A 13,658-nucleotide genomic window follows, 5' to 3' on the forward strand; every position below is an offset into this window, starting at 1 on the left:
TGTGTGTGTGTGTGTGTGTGTGTGTGTGTGTGTGTGTGTGTGTGTGTTACGAGATTACTAGGGCATTTGTGAACCGATTTGGGAAGAGGGTACCTCAGTATTGGTCCCATTTAAATTTGAAGACAATATTTCACGTTACGCGCACTTTCCGGTAAGATTTCAATAAAACAAAAGCAAATAGATATAATTCCATGAATTTTTGAGGTCGGTTTTTTTTAAATACAAAAGTTAGAATTATTTTGATTCCAAGGTCGATACGTGTTATGGACGGTCGAAGGACGTCTGGTATGGGCAATAATAATTCATTTGTTTGTTTAAAACACGTTATAACAGAAGATGTAACAAGAGACAGTGCCAGTACGAACATGTTTCGCATATATTAAATAGCATGTAATTGGCAAGCGATTGAGGACTAAATCTCGCGAGATATTTCGTGCGCTCTGATTGGTCGGAAGCGCCCGCATTGATTAGGCCCGGTACGGTGTGGGAGACACCTCATCGGTACAATTGTAGGAATCTCACTGTATTCCAATCACATAATAAGAAGTGAATTCGACCATAAGAAATTAAGCTATATTCGACGACAAGTGTATCCGTAATAATTGATGTATACAGTCCCAAGAGTTCAACAAAACCAGACATTACTAGAAATAATTATGCGACAATCTATGATATTATTTTTTTTATTTTGGTACAAACAGTCATTACAAAATAATGGTTACAAAGAAATTAGAAGTATGCTGTAGACAACGAGTACCGAAAATTACTATTATACAATTTTACAAAATAGGCTGCAGGGCTTACATAGTTGCAGAGAAAGAATTTATAATATTTTACAACTCAAAACTAAATGAATATAAATATAATGAAACATTACAATATCAATCCACTCCGCGAAATAGGCAAAGAAAACAGATCATTGACCCAACCCAACCATAGACGGTTGAGTGTAATATAAGTTAAATTATTTATTTAGTGTTATTTGTGAATTTTAACATAACCAATCTGCCTACCCCTTCCACACAGTGAACTGAGAAATACTGCAATTACGGCGTAAAAATAAGACATAAAAAAATAGAAATAATAATTTAGGGATGTGTAACAGAATATACTGACACTAGACAGCTAGGCTGCATCGATGCTGCACAAAAGTTTGCTGAATGATATCTTTATTTTATAACTAAAAAAAGGTCTAGCAATTATATTTTAAGCTTTAACAACCCCATATTGCTCTTGAAGAGAAAAAAAGAGATTTCGTCCAAAAACGTAGTTACAAGATTCTCAAATTTAGCCGGCGAAGTTTTATTGAAAGATCGCAGAATATAAGGCGCAATGTCGATTTTTAATTTGAACGGTGAATTTTTGCTTCAATCTAATGTACGCTTAATTAAATTGCCTGTAAGATTTAAATTGTAGTTTTCACGGCACAAATCGGAGAAGTTGATCGAATCACTTGTAACAACAATTTTTCATTAAGGCATGAATGTTAAGGCAAGAATTTATACGTTATAAGTGTTACGCACATGTGTTCAAAAACCGCAAATTACGACCAGCATAAAGATAAACTGTTTTGTTAGAACAAATTTCTTGCCTGTGAAAATGTTATCGTTGCTTCTTAATAAAAAATCGATTTTATTATTACATTCAAATTTCGAACATCTCCGAAAATCAAAACAATTTCATTGGACCTCAATTCTAATATCAGCCGAGATGAATTTTTATCCGAAATGAAATGTCAATAGCAAACAGTTTTGACAATTTCACATGTTACTTGATATCGAGCGATATGATAGTTGGGGCCGACTCTGGTTTGTCTATGAATTAAAAAAAAACTGCCGTTGCGTGACATGCGTTAGAAAGTTTTTATTTGCCGCCATTTCGTCAGTCGTAACAAGCGGTGCGATGATGTGCTCGAGAGCGTATATTTAGGGTATAGACTTAGAATAATAACGCATAGAAACCTAGTCCGCACACGCTAAATGGGCCTACACGAGCGGGCGGGCCTTCAGTGCTCAAGGTCAACTTGCACCGCGAACAGCTCAAGAATTTTAGCTAAAAATTACGAAATGTGCGGTAAAAATACTAACATCACATTCCACAAAGAAGTAACGCGTTTCAACTTGTATTTTTATATAAATATTCACTAAAACCGAAAATTAACCTACTACTAAAACTAGCCTACATGTATTTGATTTTTGCCTCTCTTGTGACAGTTCGTTTGATATGAAACTATCATTCTATGCGTTATTATTCTAAGGGTATGGATAAAGCAGTGTATGTAACTGTACATAATTAGGCATTAAAAGACTCGTGTGATGTTTTTTAAACCCACACTCGTATTTTAAAGCCTTTCATTATGTAACGGTCACATAAACTATTATTATGTACCGTCACTGACCATTAAATTTTTCGTATAACGAAATTCAAATTAGATTATCGCACTGCCATCCTTACCATAAACAACGTAATCGACATTTTTAGCGAAATAGAGTTATAAATATATTTGAAATCAGCGCATCCAGGTTTATAACCCCCTGTAAACGGTTTTTTTATATCTTATTTAGTTTCAGTTTATAACTTATCAAACCGCCCTCGTGGTTTGATATGTCCGTGACTTTGAGAAGAAAAAAAAACCATTTTTTTATTAAATTATGGTTTATTTTTCTACGCATTCTCCTATTAACTGTATAGAAACCTTGACCAGCGATACCCCAACTTCTTCAAACCATCAAAAAATATTTTTTGTCAAACTGAAAAATAAAACTGAAATTAGATAAAAAGTCGATGGGGAATACGGGGGATATGGAAATAGTTCGTATCATAATTCGACACGTTATGATATTCTGATATTGCAGGTTAGAAACGGAATACTCGAAATTCTGTTTTCTCCATCTTCAATCAAAATAGATCATTTGACATGCGATACAACATAAAGGAAAGAATATGCAAATTAATAATAATTATAAACAAAAACACTCATCAAACGTCTATGACTCAACTACAGAGGACAATGAAGCACATTTTCCTCGCTGATATTCTACCATGGCCGTTAATGGTTACACACATAAATATTTATAATTAATCACGCACACAGGCATAAGATTACACTAATAATGAAAATGCAAAGTACTGTTCCAAATTATTAAAAATCAGTATAACAACTAGGGATGGGTATCGACTAAGACAACATTGATTATTGACATCGATTTTTTTTTGACAAAACAATCGATGTACCGATTAATCGTGGCTTTAAAAGTCGATTAATCGACAAAATATAAATGTTTTAATTGTTCGCATTACTTCATATTCTTGTTTGGTGAATTTTTTTAGCTGTGTGAGTCAAATTTTATAACGTCACTTTCATCTTTTACGGTTCACAAAACCTGCTTATTTGTTTACCTAATTTCTAAAGTTTAAAAAAACTAAGTAGTTTCTAGATAATAATCCATTAAGTCTAAGCTAATATTACCAGGGTTTCTAGAATAAATTCGAAATAATAAGTTTAAAAGTAATGTTATTTAATTGTAAATGAAAATGTAAAATAAAGTATTGTAATTATTTTAAATTATGTTAAATGTTAAATGTAGTTGATGTTTATTGTTTAGGTGTTGGTAACTATCTTAAAAATACAATAAAATGTCCTCTGCCGGAAACAATTTTATTAATTTTAATCATTAAATCCTTCGTAAAGAATCTTAAGCCCAAATTTACACCTTTACCTTTTACAGTGAAATTTTATATCTACGCATTATTTTTCATTGTTTATAATCTCACTCCTGAGTATAACGTGACGTTTCAGTATTCGGCCGGGGTCGTATTCTAGAACTCTATTCAATGCTCAAGTCAGGATTGCACTGGCAACACAAGCACTGGAAATACGACCCTAATGGCAGGGACTTGAGTATGATTTCGAGTACTTTAAACCATACTCAAATCTTGACTTGAGCATTGAGTAGAGTTCTGGAATACGACCCCTAGACAATAATAATTTATGAAAAATGCACCTTTTTTTGTGTTTTACGATAGATTATGTAGGAAGAGTTGAAATATTTTCAGATTATAGTCCATATGGGCAAACGGTAGAATATTAAAAGTATTCCACAATTTTTGATTAATGTCGTTTCATTATCGCTAGGAAGCTTAAAAAAACTATGGTTAATAACGTGGTTAAGTTGCAAGCAGTGTTTGTGCATGTGCAGGGAAATCGAAGCCGCCGCAGGTGTCCCGGCGCTACCTGGGCATCACCATGCTGTCCCTCACGCCCAACATCCTCATGGAGCTGCGCATGAGAAGCCCCGAGGTAACCCTCCACAGGAGAACCCCTTGTGTTAACCAACTTATATAGTAGGTATTGTATTTACTCGGTTAGCGGAAATATGTGCCTAAAAGGAAAAAAATGCAGGACTGGTCTTCTGGGATTCCTCTCCTATAGGAGGTTGGACAACATCATAGCAACCCTGACTTTAAAGGCTGCCGCTCTAAAGAGAGAGGTGGTACTGTAGCCGAACCATTACCTCAAAATTTTCAGCCAGAAGTGCCGCCTTCTACCAACACTTCGTTTTCCAGGACTGGTCAATCTGGTCTAAAAGTAGGAAATTTTGCTGCACTTTTTCCAACTCACAACTGGTTCAGAATCAATTTTTAAAATTTCACATCGTAAACTGGCTCTACCAGGAACCGGAACTCTAAAAGGTGCTAACCGCTGGTCTGCCGAGATCTTCCAAGTAGTATGTATAACATTGGAAACGTTCTATAAGAATGCCATTTTATTGCAAAAGCACTTTAATATTGATCTGAACCTACTTCTCTGTTAAGAATTTACATTTTAGTAGCAATAAAACTCCTTGTGAAAGAATTCGTCCAGGGAAATCTGTTCGTTCCAGTTTTGCTGGTGAAATTACAGGCACATGGGACTTGTCAACTTATGTCTCAGGGTGACGGGCGCAGTGGCAGTGCCCCTCAGGTCTTTTGCGGTTTAAGGCTCTGTGTGGCACTGCAACTGTTATGAACAGGCGTGTCGCTCACTTTTTATCACAAAAATAATAATGTTACAAAAAATTTGTAAATTTGACCGAATCTCGCAATATCGCAATCAACTCAAGTGGTTTCTCATTCGTCTTCGCAGGAATTTGCATATCGTCTCTGTTCTCTACAATATTCTTCATAACCCTTCGTCTCCCGAGTATCTGAGAGAGCGTTTCAGCTTTCTCAGATCTCAGGACAAACCCTGTCGCTCTCTCGTTAGGTCCCAGTTATCTTTTCCTTCCTTCAATTCCGGTTTTTGTTCTCACTACTTCATTGTTATTAATGTCAGACTTAGAAACGCACTTCCTATTTCTGTTCACGAAAGTACATCATTTGCTACTTTTGAATTGAGAGTTAAGGAGCATTACTTATCTACCGTTTCATCCAGTTTATAGGTATTATATTTTGAAATATTTATTTATCTAGTTTATAATAGTTTAATGTTAAATATTGCTTTACGTAATTTTTGATTTGTGCACATAAGCCTGTTATTACAATTATTTTGTCCTAGTATTACTGTATTTAGGTCTGAAGGAAGAAATTTCTTATAGAAATAAGCAGTACCGTTTGTTTGTGTTTTCGTTTCATTTAATGTATTCTGTGCTTTTGCCTGTGCAATAAATATTATTTAAAAAAAATCAATTAGTACACCAGAACTTTAAAATGAAACGTAATATGTATTTTTCAGATGCCAAAGGACATCGAACACGGCATTTTAGTGTGGAAAGTCATTATTGGATCACCGGCTTACAAGTAAGTTATTTCTTAAAGGTTTGGTAAATTTGTTAACTTAATCGTGTTTTTTCCGCCATGTAACAAAACTGTGTCATATTGCATACTTTCTAGATGTTTTCTAAAACAGGGATTTCTAATAAAATATATAACCGTATGCAATCGCATATATTTTCATATACATGTTTATTGTCAAATTGTTCCCCTTTACGTCTAGTCCCTTTTACGTCGAGTTCCTTTTACGTCGAGTTCCTTTACTTCGACTTTTGCTTTAGCAACTAAAATCAAAAATTAAGACCATAGAATAGTGTTTAAAATTGCTTTTATTGGGCATTGCATTTAAAATTACCTCGGACTGATTATTTGATTAAATTAGATATGTAACTACTATTAATATAGATAAATAATATCGTAATTTGTGTTTAAATAATCATTTATGTAATAGATAATGTCTAATAATCGAAATAAAAATCATAGATAAATCAATTATTGATATATTATGTACGTAATCTCACATTCTACAATACAAGCATTCTTGTATAAAAAAATTACATAATACGTTTTGTTGTTATTTTTGTATTACACAATCAAACAATAATTAAGGTGAAATGTTATCGTGGTTGCGTAGGCTTTGACTATACTTAAACTTTGGCTTGTTAGGAATAAAACATACTCTCTTACTGTTAAATAACTCACATATTCCCCTTGCGTATTTATTACGGAACTCAGGAGAGAAAAGAATTTTCACTTAAATGTCTCTAAATAATTTTCGTAGTAAAAAATGCAAATTTTGCGGAACTTTCTGATTTGTATCGAGCGATCCGTAGTTCGCTACCAATATTTTTTGTTTACATTAAAAATTAAAAAAACAAGTTGAATTCGTTTTTTGGGTAATTTTCAGGTTAGGTTTTTCTACCTAATGTCGCTGACAATTATGATTACTTACATATTTTAGAATATTATCATGGAGGATTACTTCACATTCGAGTATACCGACCTGAAATATTATTTAATATTTCACGATAACATACTCGAATACGTAAATAATAAAAATTGCCACCAAAATTAGGTAGAGAAAACTAACCAGCAAATTGCCCTTTTAATGTCGAAAATCCGATTTTCCGTGTGATCGAAATATGTCAAAACTTTCGGTGTCACTTCACCTTAAATTAATCACTTTCATTCGACGTAGATACATTTTAGGTTCACCGTGCGTGTAGGTAATAAAAGCGAGAAAGATGTTATAAACTCGACGTAGAAAGTCCAATAAACTCGACGTAGAAAGTCCATTAACCTCGACGTAGAAAGTCCATGTAAATCATAATGCGCCTATTCGCCGACAGCGGAGGCCTGCAGCCCGGCGACATCGTGATCAGCATCGACGGTAAGCCGGTGTTCACGGCGCAGGACATCTACAACGTGCTGGAGAGCACCACGGGGTCGCTCAAGATCGAGTGCGTGCGGGGACACAAGAAAGTCCTTCTCAACGTCACTCCCGAGCTGCACTAGTTCAGGGAATCTGCTGCAGTGACTGGCGGCTGTGTTAAAATGTTAACTTCTTGAATGAAATATTCTTTATTACACATTAACACTTTTACAGTCCCCCATGTAAAGGCCGAAACCAATCCCGTAAGTCCAACGGAATTTGTGTGAAATAATATTGGATTTGTTTTTTACTCTCATTTTATGTATAATACCAAATTATCTTTAAATTTTGAAAAATTACACCTCTTACAAGTCCAACCAAAATATTTGACATTGAATGGACTGTGAGCGTGTTAAAAGTATCACAGAATAAGCCAATAGGCGGCTTCTTGTGATTTCTTCAGGCAAAATTTACAATTACTATACACTGTCGCTAGAGACAACTGTGACTAAACTGCCATAGAAACGTTACGATAAATGCAGACGGAATGGAATCCTGAAAGCTTGTCTGAAGTTTAGACTTCAGACTTGGTTCGGGAGTTTTTCTAACTGCATCCGAACTGCACGTAACAGCCTGTTCCAGTTACCGAACGCTGTACATATATTTCAACTGCACAAATTAATGTAGATACAAAAGTTTATGAATAATAAAAGTATATAGTCAAACCAAGCGACTCATTCTAAAGGTCTTCTCTCATTATACCGCTACAGCCCGTCGTAACGAGTCACTCAATGCGAAATATTCTGTACAATATTTAGAGACCATTTTTTAATGTTTCTATTAATCAGTAGCGAGGCAATACGTCAAATTAACCACAAAATGTAGTAAATTACTTTAAAATTTTATGTTATTTGATAATACGTGGAAAATGTTAGGCAAGCCGGTGGGAATCGAGTTCTATGGACGCCTCGCTACTGCTATTAATAAATATTTTAATATTTTAAAGAGCGATTATAGCCCAGTAGGAGAAAGGTTGCTTCACAATTGAAAGGTCAAGGGTTTGAATACCTGTTGCAACATGTATCTATGATTTTAATTTCTAAGTTACATAGATTTTAGTAGCAACATGAATGTGGAAGTAGATTCACGACTCTCGGGATTAACCTTGTCCTTACTTAGCAGTGGAACGTATAAAGAGTGGATGATGATAATTTATTAATTGACGCTTTATAGCAACCACATTAGAATTTTTTAATTCTTTGTCTTTTGACAAACAGCAATTTCTGCTAAGCAGCAATTAATTCCGGGAACGTTTGAAGTAGAAGAAATTGATAAATATAGTTTCGTTTTGAGTAGAAACGCTATGGCAATTCTCTGTCATGACAGTCGCAGTCTCCTGATTCTGAGGTGCTGTTACGCTGGACCCGGGTCGTCCCGTAGCAGTTATGTGTGCAGACCATTAGATATGACTTAACGTAATCGTGTATATTTTGACGATCAATTATTTCGTCTGTTTAGTTGTTTCCCAACAAAACCCACGCCTGCAGGTGCTTAATTTGGAATAATTTTAATCTTTAAAAAAATTGATCGTTGTATAACGATTGACCTTAGAAATGTATTTTTTGTATGACTCTTTATGTAATTAGTTAAAGGTTTATGTAATTATGTATTTAAATAATAAGGAACTTTGTTAAATGTTCGAAATAATATAGAACTGAATGTTACTTTTGGTTTTTATTTTTAGCCGACTTCAAAAAAAGAGGAGATTCGACTGTATGTTATTTTTGTGTGTAAGTTACGCGATTATTCCAATATTTGTGAACCGATTTCGATGATTCTTTTCTTGTTGGGAAAGGGGGTGCCTCAGTAGTGGTCCCATTTAAATTTGAAGCGTTGTTAATCTTATTAGCGACATCTCTCGCCAGGACTGGTAGCTGTAAAGGTACTAACTGGGTGATAAATCTGTCATAGATTTATCATAAATGGCGCTACGACTAAAAAGTCGTTGAAAGACCAAGTACAAAGACACGACCCAAGCACAGAAAAATTCGTGAGGTCCGTTGGTTCGTTCCATGGCTTAGTTGGTATAGAGTCTGGCACGGTATGCAAGAAGACGTCGGTTCGAATCCGACCGGATCGAAGGAATTTTTTCTGAGTGTTCGATCTTTGTATTAATAATTATAACAAACTAGTGGAGTAATTTCACAAAAAATAATTGAATATCAATTCAATAAAAATTTAATCGATGTTAATCTTGTTTGTGTTTTTTTCCTATACTTTCTTATCAATAACAACAGTGCAACACTCTTTACGATCGCTACGGTTGACGTTCGTCGAAGGATTGCAACCCAGCAATTCGCGTCGCAGTTTCCTGCGCTGCGAATTCGCATCGCGCCGATTCGTAGTGTTGTCTTTTGACCCAAAGGGTTGTAAATTAGGGGATGAATCCGATCGTATTCAATTTAATAAAAAAAGATTTCGTAGATTTATCACAGATGGCGCTACAGCAAAAGCAAAGATTTGTAACAAAGACAGAAAAATTCGAAAACCCGCTAGTTAAAAATAGTATATTTTTTATCGAGGTACTAAAATGAGCCAATATATACCGGAGGTGGTTAGTGTCTATTACTCCGAGAGGGTTTATTGTTATTATTTACTTTTCACTTCTCATGCTCTTAAAGTTCGTATTTATGCTGGGTGTAGGCTGCATAAAATAGGATTTTATGCTCTAGTGCATAAAATACTATCGTCGTTAAGACTGAGGCAATGACGCCTGCGCCGACAGCCACGTACACTTTATAAAAAGTTTTATTTTTATTTTTTTAATCCGTGTTATATTACAAAATTAAAAAAGTAGGCAATGGTAATTCTAATAAGTTATAAGAAATAGAAATGCATAAAAAATAATAAGCTTGTAAAATATAATTGACCATTATGTAGTCCGACCTGAGTCACATGTACAAAAAAAAAAGTAGTGCATTGGCGGGATTATTGTAATTTTACATTCAATTTTAATTAAATAATCGTTTATTTGTTGTAATTTCCTCGCAATCGAAGTGAAAAGCAGAGTGTATAACTCGTTCATAAAACCCATTTTAGCCGAGACGAGTATATAATATAAGTCGACGCGTTTTATGCACTTGTTGTAGGTACAATGTACTATTTCGCTCTACAAGAAAATTACGAACCAAAATTCTGTATTTTTCATAATATTTTTAAACGCACTAACGCGGGAAAATAATATGGCGCCACCGTCTATGCGGAAAAGGCAGAGAACTAAAACCGAGTGTACAACTGGCTGTTTAAGTTTCTTCACTCGAAGTAAATTAAAACCTTAGAATAATAACGCATAGAAACCTAGTCCGCACACGCTAAGTGAGGCAAATTGAAGCGCTCCCAAAGGGCCTACACGAAGGGGCGGGCCTTCAGTGCTCAAGGTCAACGTGCACCGCGAACAGATCAAGAATTTTAGCTGAAAATGGTGAAATGTGCGGTAAATGAGTGTAAAAATCCGTAAAATAGATACTAACATCACATTCCACAAGGAAGTAACGCGTTTCAACTTGTATTTTTATATAAATATTTACTAAAACCGAAAATTAACCTACTACTAAAACTAGCCTACATGAATTTGATTTTTGCCTCACTTGTGACAGTTCGTTTGATATGAAACTATCATTCTATGCGTTATTATTCTAAGATTAAAACATTAGGTAGAATGAAGATGATGATTTTGAGATTCTAAATTCTGTGATACATTTTTAAGGATTCGGTCAGAGTGATTGGAAGATACACGTGCTCTTTTTTTGCTAAAGATTTTGTTGACCCTTCTCTTACTCTCTGAACTGCGAATTTGTTTATTTCTGTAGATTTCCCATATCTGTGCGTGCCGTTTATTGTGTTGTGTGTGTTTTGCGTGGTGAAGGTAAATTATATGTAGTTTTATGTCTGATATGGAGGTTGAAGGAGGCGGTACTGACCCTCCGGATATATCCGGGGAGTCGGGGCCGCTGCCGCCATCCCCCGACCTTTTTACGTCGATTACTCCTACAATATCTGGTAGTAAACGGAAAAGCTGTATAGCAGAAACTGATAACAGTACCCCCAAAAAACTCGTTACTGAATTTGTAACCCCATCGGCATCTATACAAACCATTTATACGCACCCCAATGCCGAGGAAAAGAAAATTTATTCTACTAATGATAAAGGTCCATTTGTAGTTCAAGTCTCACGTTTGGAGTCTGCCCCAGATAGTGGTTTAACACTAAGACCTGTCAAGTTTGGCCAATTTCTATTCAAAAATAAAATTAAAAATATTATAAATGGCAGCCTGAAGGCTGTCGGTCGCAATAGGCTGTCAATGCAATTTGCTTCAGCACATGAAGCAAACAATTTTGTACAAAATCCAATCCTCGGTCAGGCGGACTACAAGGCTATCATCCCCACCCACATAATTACCCGCATGGGAGTAATCAGAGGTATACCAAATGACCTCACAATGGACGAACTAGTAGAGAGCCTAGTCTTACCTTCAGGAACTGGCGATATCATTAAAGCCCGCCGTCTAAATAGAAAGGTGTCACACAATGATACTACTGAGTGGATCCCCACTCAATCAGTCGTAGTCACTTTCTCTGGCCAGTCCTTGCCACAGCATGTTTACTTGTTTTACTCCTCTCTCCCTGTGGAAAGCTATCTCCTCCCCACCATCCAATGCTTGAAATGCTGCCGCTTTGGCCACGTCAAAGCTCAATGTCGGTCCAAACCTCGGTGCTATAAATGTGCCCAACCCCACTCTGGGGAAACATGTAGTGTAACCACCCCAACATGTTTGTACTGTTCAGCTTTGCACCAATCTAACGACAAAAACTGCCCCGAACTATCAAGGCAAAAGTCAATAAAGCTTGTGATGTCACAAGAAAAAGTCTCTTACTTAGAAGCCTCTGTTCGCTTCCCGGCCGTCAGACGGTCTTTCGCCGACGTTGCATCTACATCCACACATATACCATCTGACTCATTGTCCTTTCCACAACCCTCCCGTCCAGCCACCACTTCATATAGAAAAACCGTAACAACAAACCAGAAACCAAAGCCACCCCGCCAAACCTCAGGCTATGACAACCAAACCCACATGGAATTAATTGCAACTCCCTCTTCCTCTTTACCTAACGGCTCCGCCTTATTAAATAGGTCTAATACACCAGATAATGACAACTTCCTCGATTTACTACTTTCTACACTTTTAAATATCTTATCCCGTTTTGATGACACTGATTTACCGTCCCACGTGCTTAATAAACTTTCCCTTATCGTCAATAAATTTTACAATGGATCTGTACCTTCTGCAGTGGAACTGTCGGAGTGTTAGACCTAAAAAACCTGATCTCATATACCTTATAAATAAATATAAACCCGTTATCATTGTCCTCTTGGAGACGTGGCTGGTTCCGGGATCCTTTTTCCGTATCCCGGGCTATACATGCGTCCGAGAGGATCGTGCAGATGGGTATGCAGGTACTCTAATCTTAATAAAACACTCAATTATTTTCCATAAAATTCCCCTCCCTGACCACAATACTAATGAAATTAATGCTGTTGCAGTCAGGGCTTTTAATATCTCATTCATGTCTGTCTATATTCCCCACCCACATCACTCCCTCATTCCTGAGCTTAATCTATTGTTTTCTAGTATTACCTCCCCTCTCATGATCTTTGGGGACTTTAATAGTCACCACACTGCTTGGGGTTCCTATAAAAATGACACATTCTCCTATCTTTTATTAGACATCTTTGATGAGTTTAATATATGTTTCCTCAACGATGGATCTCCGACACGTAGATCTTTCCCTCTCCAGGATACAAGACGAGCTGTGGACATTACTTTGTGCTCTCCAAGCCTAGTGCCCAGTTCTTCTTGGAGGACTCTTCCATATACTTTCGGAAGTGATCATTTCCCCATACTCGTTTCTGTAACAAGCAGCTGCACTCCATCGAAGCAACACTCTTCTCTATTAAAATTTAACACCTCTAAGGCTGACTGGGACAAGTATGGTCAATGTCTGGATTTAGAGCTACAGTCCCTGCCCAGTGTTGGGGATTTATCTCTTCAAGAAACCTATTCCAGATTTGTAGCATCAATCAATTCTTCCGCAATGGCCTCTATCCCCCTTAAAAACTCACCTCGGAGCCTAATCTCTTCCCCTCCATGGTGGGATCACGAGTGTACTACTATTGTTACTAAACGAAAAGAAGCTGAAATCCAGTATAACAGCTCTATGACCACAAATAACTTTTTACACTACCAGAATGCAGCGGCCCAAGCCAAACGGCTTCTTTCAGAGAAGAAAAAATCTGGTTGGTTGCGGTTTTGCGAAACCATTTCACCCCGTTCTCCTCCTTCTATCATTTGGAAAAACATCAAAAGATTTCGCTGTTCTCAACACAATAACGATCCCTCCAGCTTCGATCCTTCATGTTGGCTCGATGGTTTTGTGAACAAGCTATGCCCTCCATGGGTCCCCAGTCAAGAGGAGG

At 36.5% G+C, this 13,658-nt stretch overlaps 1 protein-coding gene across 1 annotated transcript in view; it reads left to right on the forward strand.

Annotated features, from left to right (window-relative positions):
- LOC113225528 (serine protease HTRA2, mitochondrial-like) overlaps positions 1 to 8,280 on the forward strand; it is a 42,052-nt gene extending 33,772 nt beyond the window's left edge. The window contains exons 14-16 of the mRNA XM_026457851.1: positions 4,200 to 4,300; positions 5,714 to 5,778; positions 7,101 to 8,280. Coding sequence (XP_026313636.1) covers positions 4,200 to 4,300; positions 5,714 to 5,778; positions 7,101 to 7,266 — 332 coding nt within the window. The 3' untranslated portion in view covers positions 7,267 to 8,280. The remainder of the gene's footprint in view (positions 1 to 4,199; positions 4,301 to 5,713; positions 5,779 to 7,100) is intronic.
- The last annotated feature ends 5,378 nt before the right edge of the window (positions 8,281 to 13,658 follow it).

This window comes from Hyposmocoma kahamanoa, unplaced genomic scaffold (assembly GCF_003589595.1).
Source record: "Hyposmocoma kahamanoa isolate Upper Pololo Valley unplaced genomic scaffold, ASM358959v1 166, whole genome shotgun sequence".
Classification (NCBI taxonomy): domain Eukaryota; kingdom Metazoa; phylum Arthropoda; class Insecta; order Lepidoptera; family Cosmopterigidae; genus Hyposmocoma; species Hyposmocoma kahamanoa.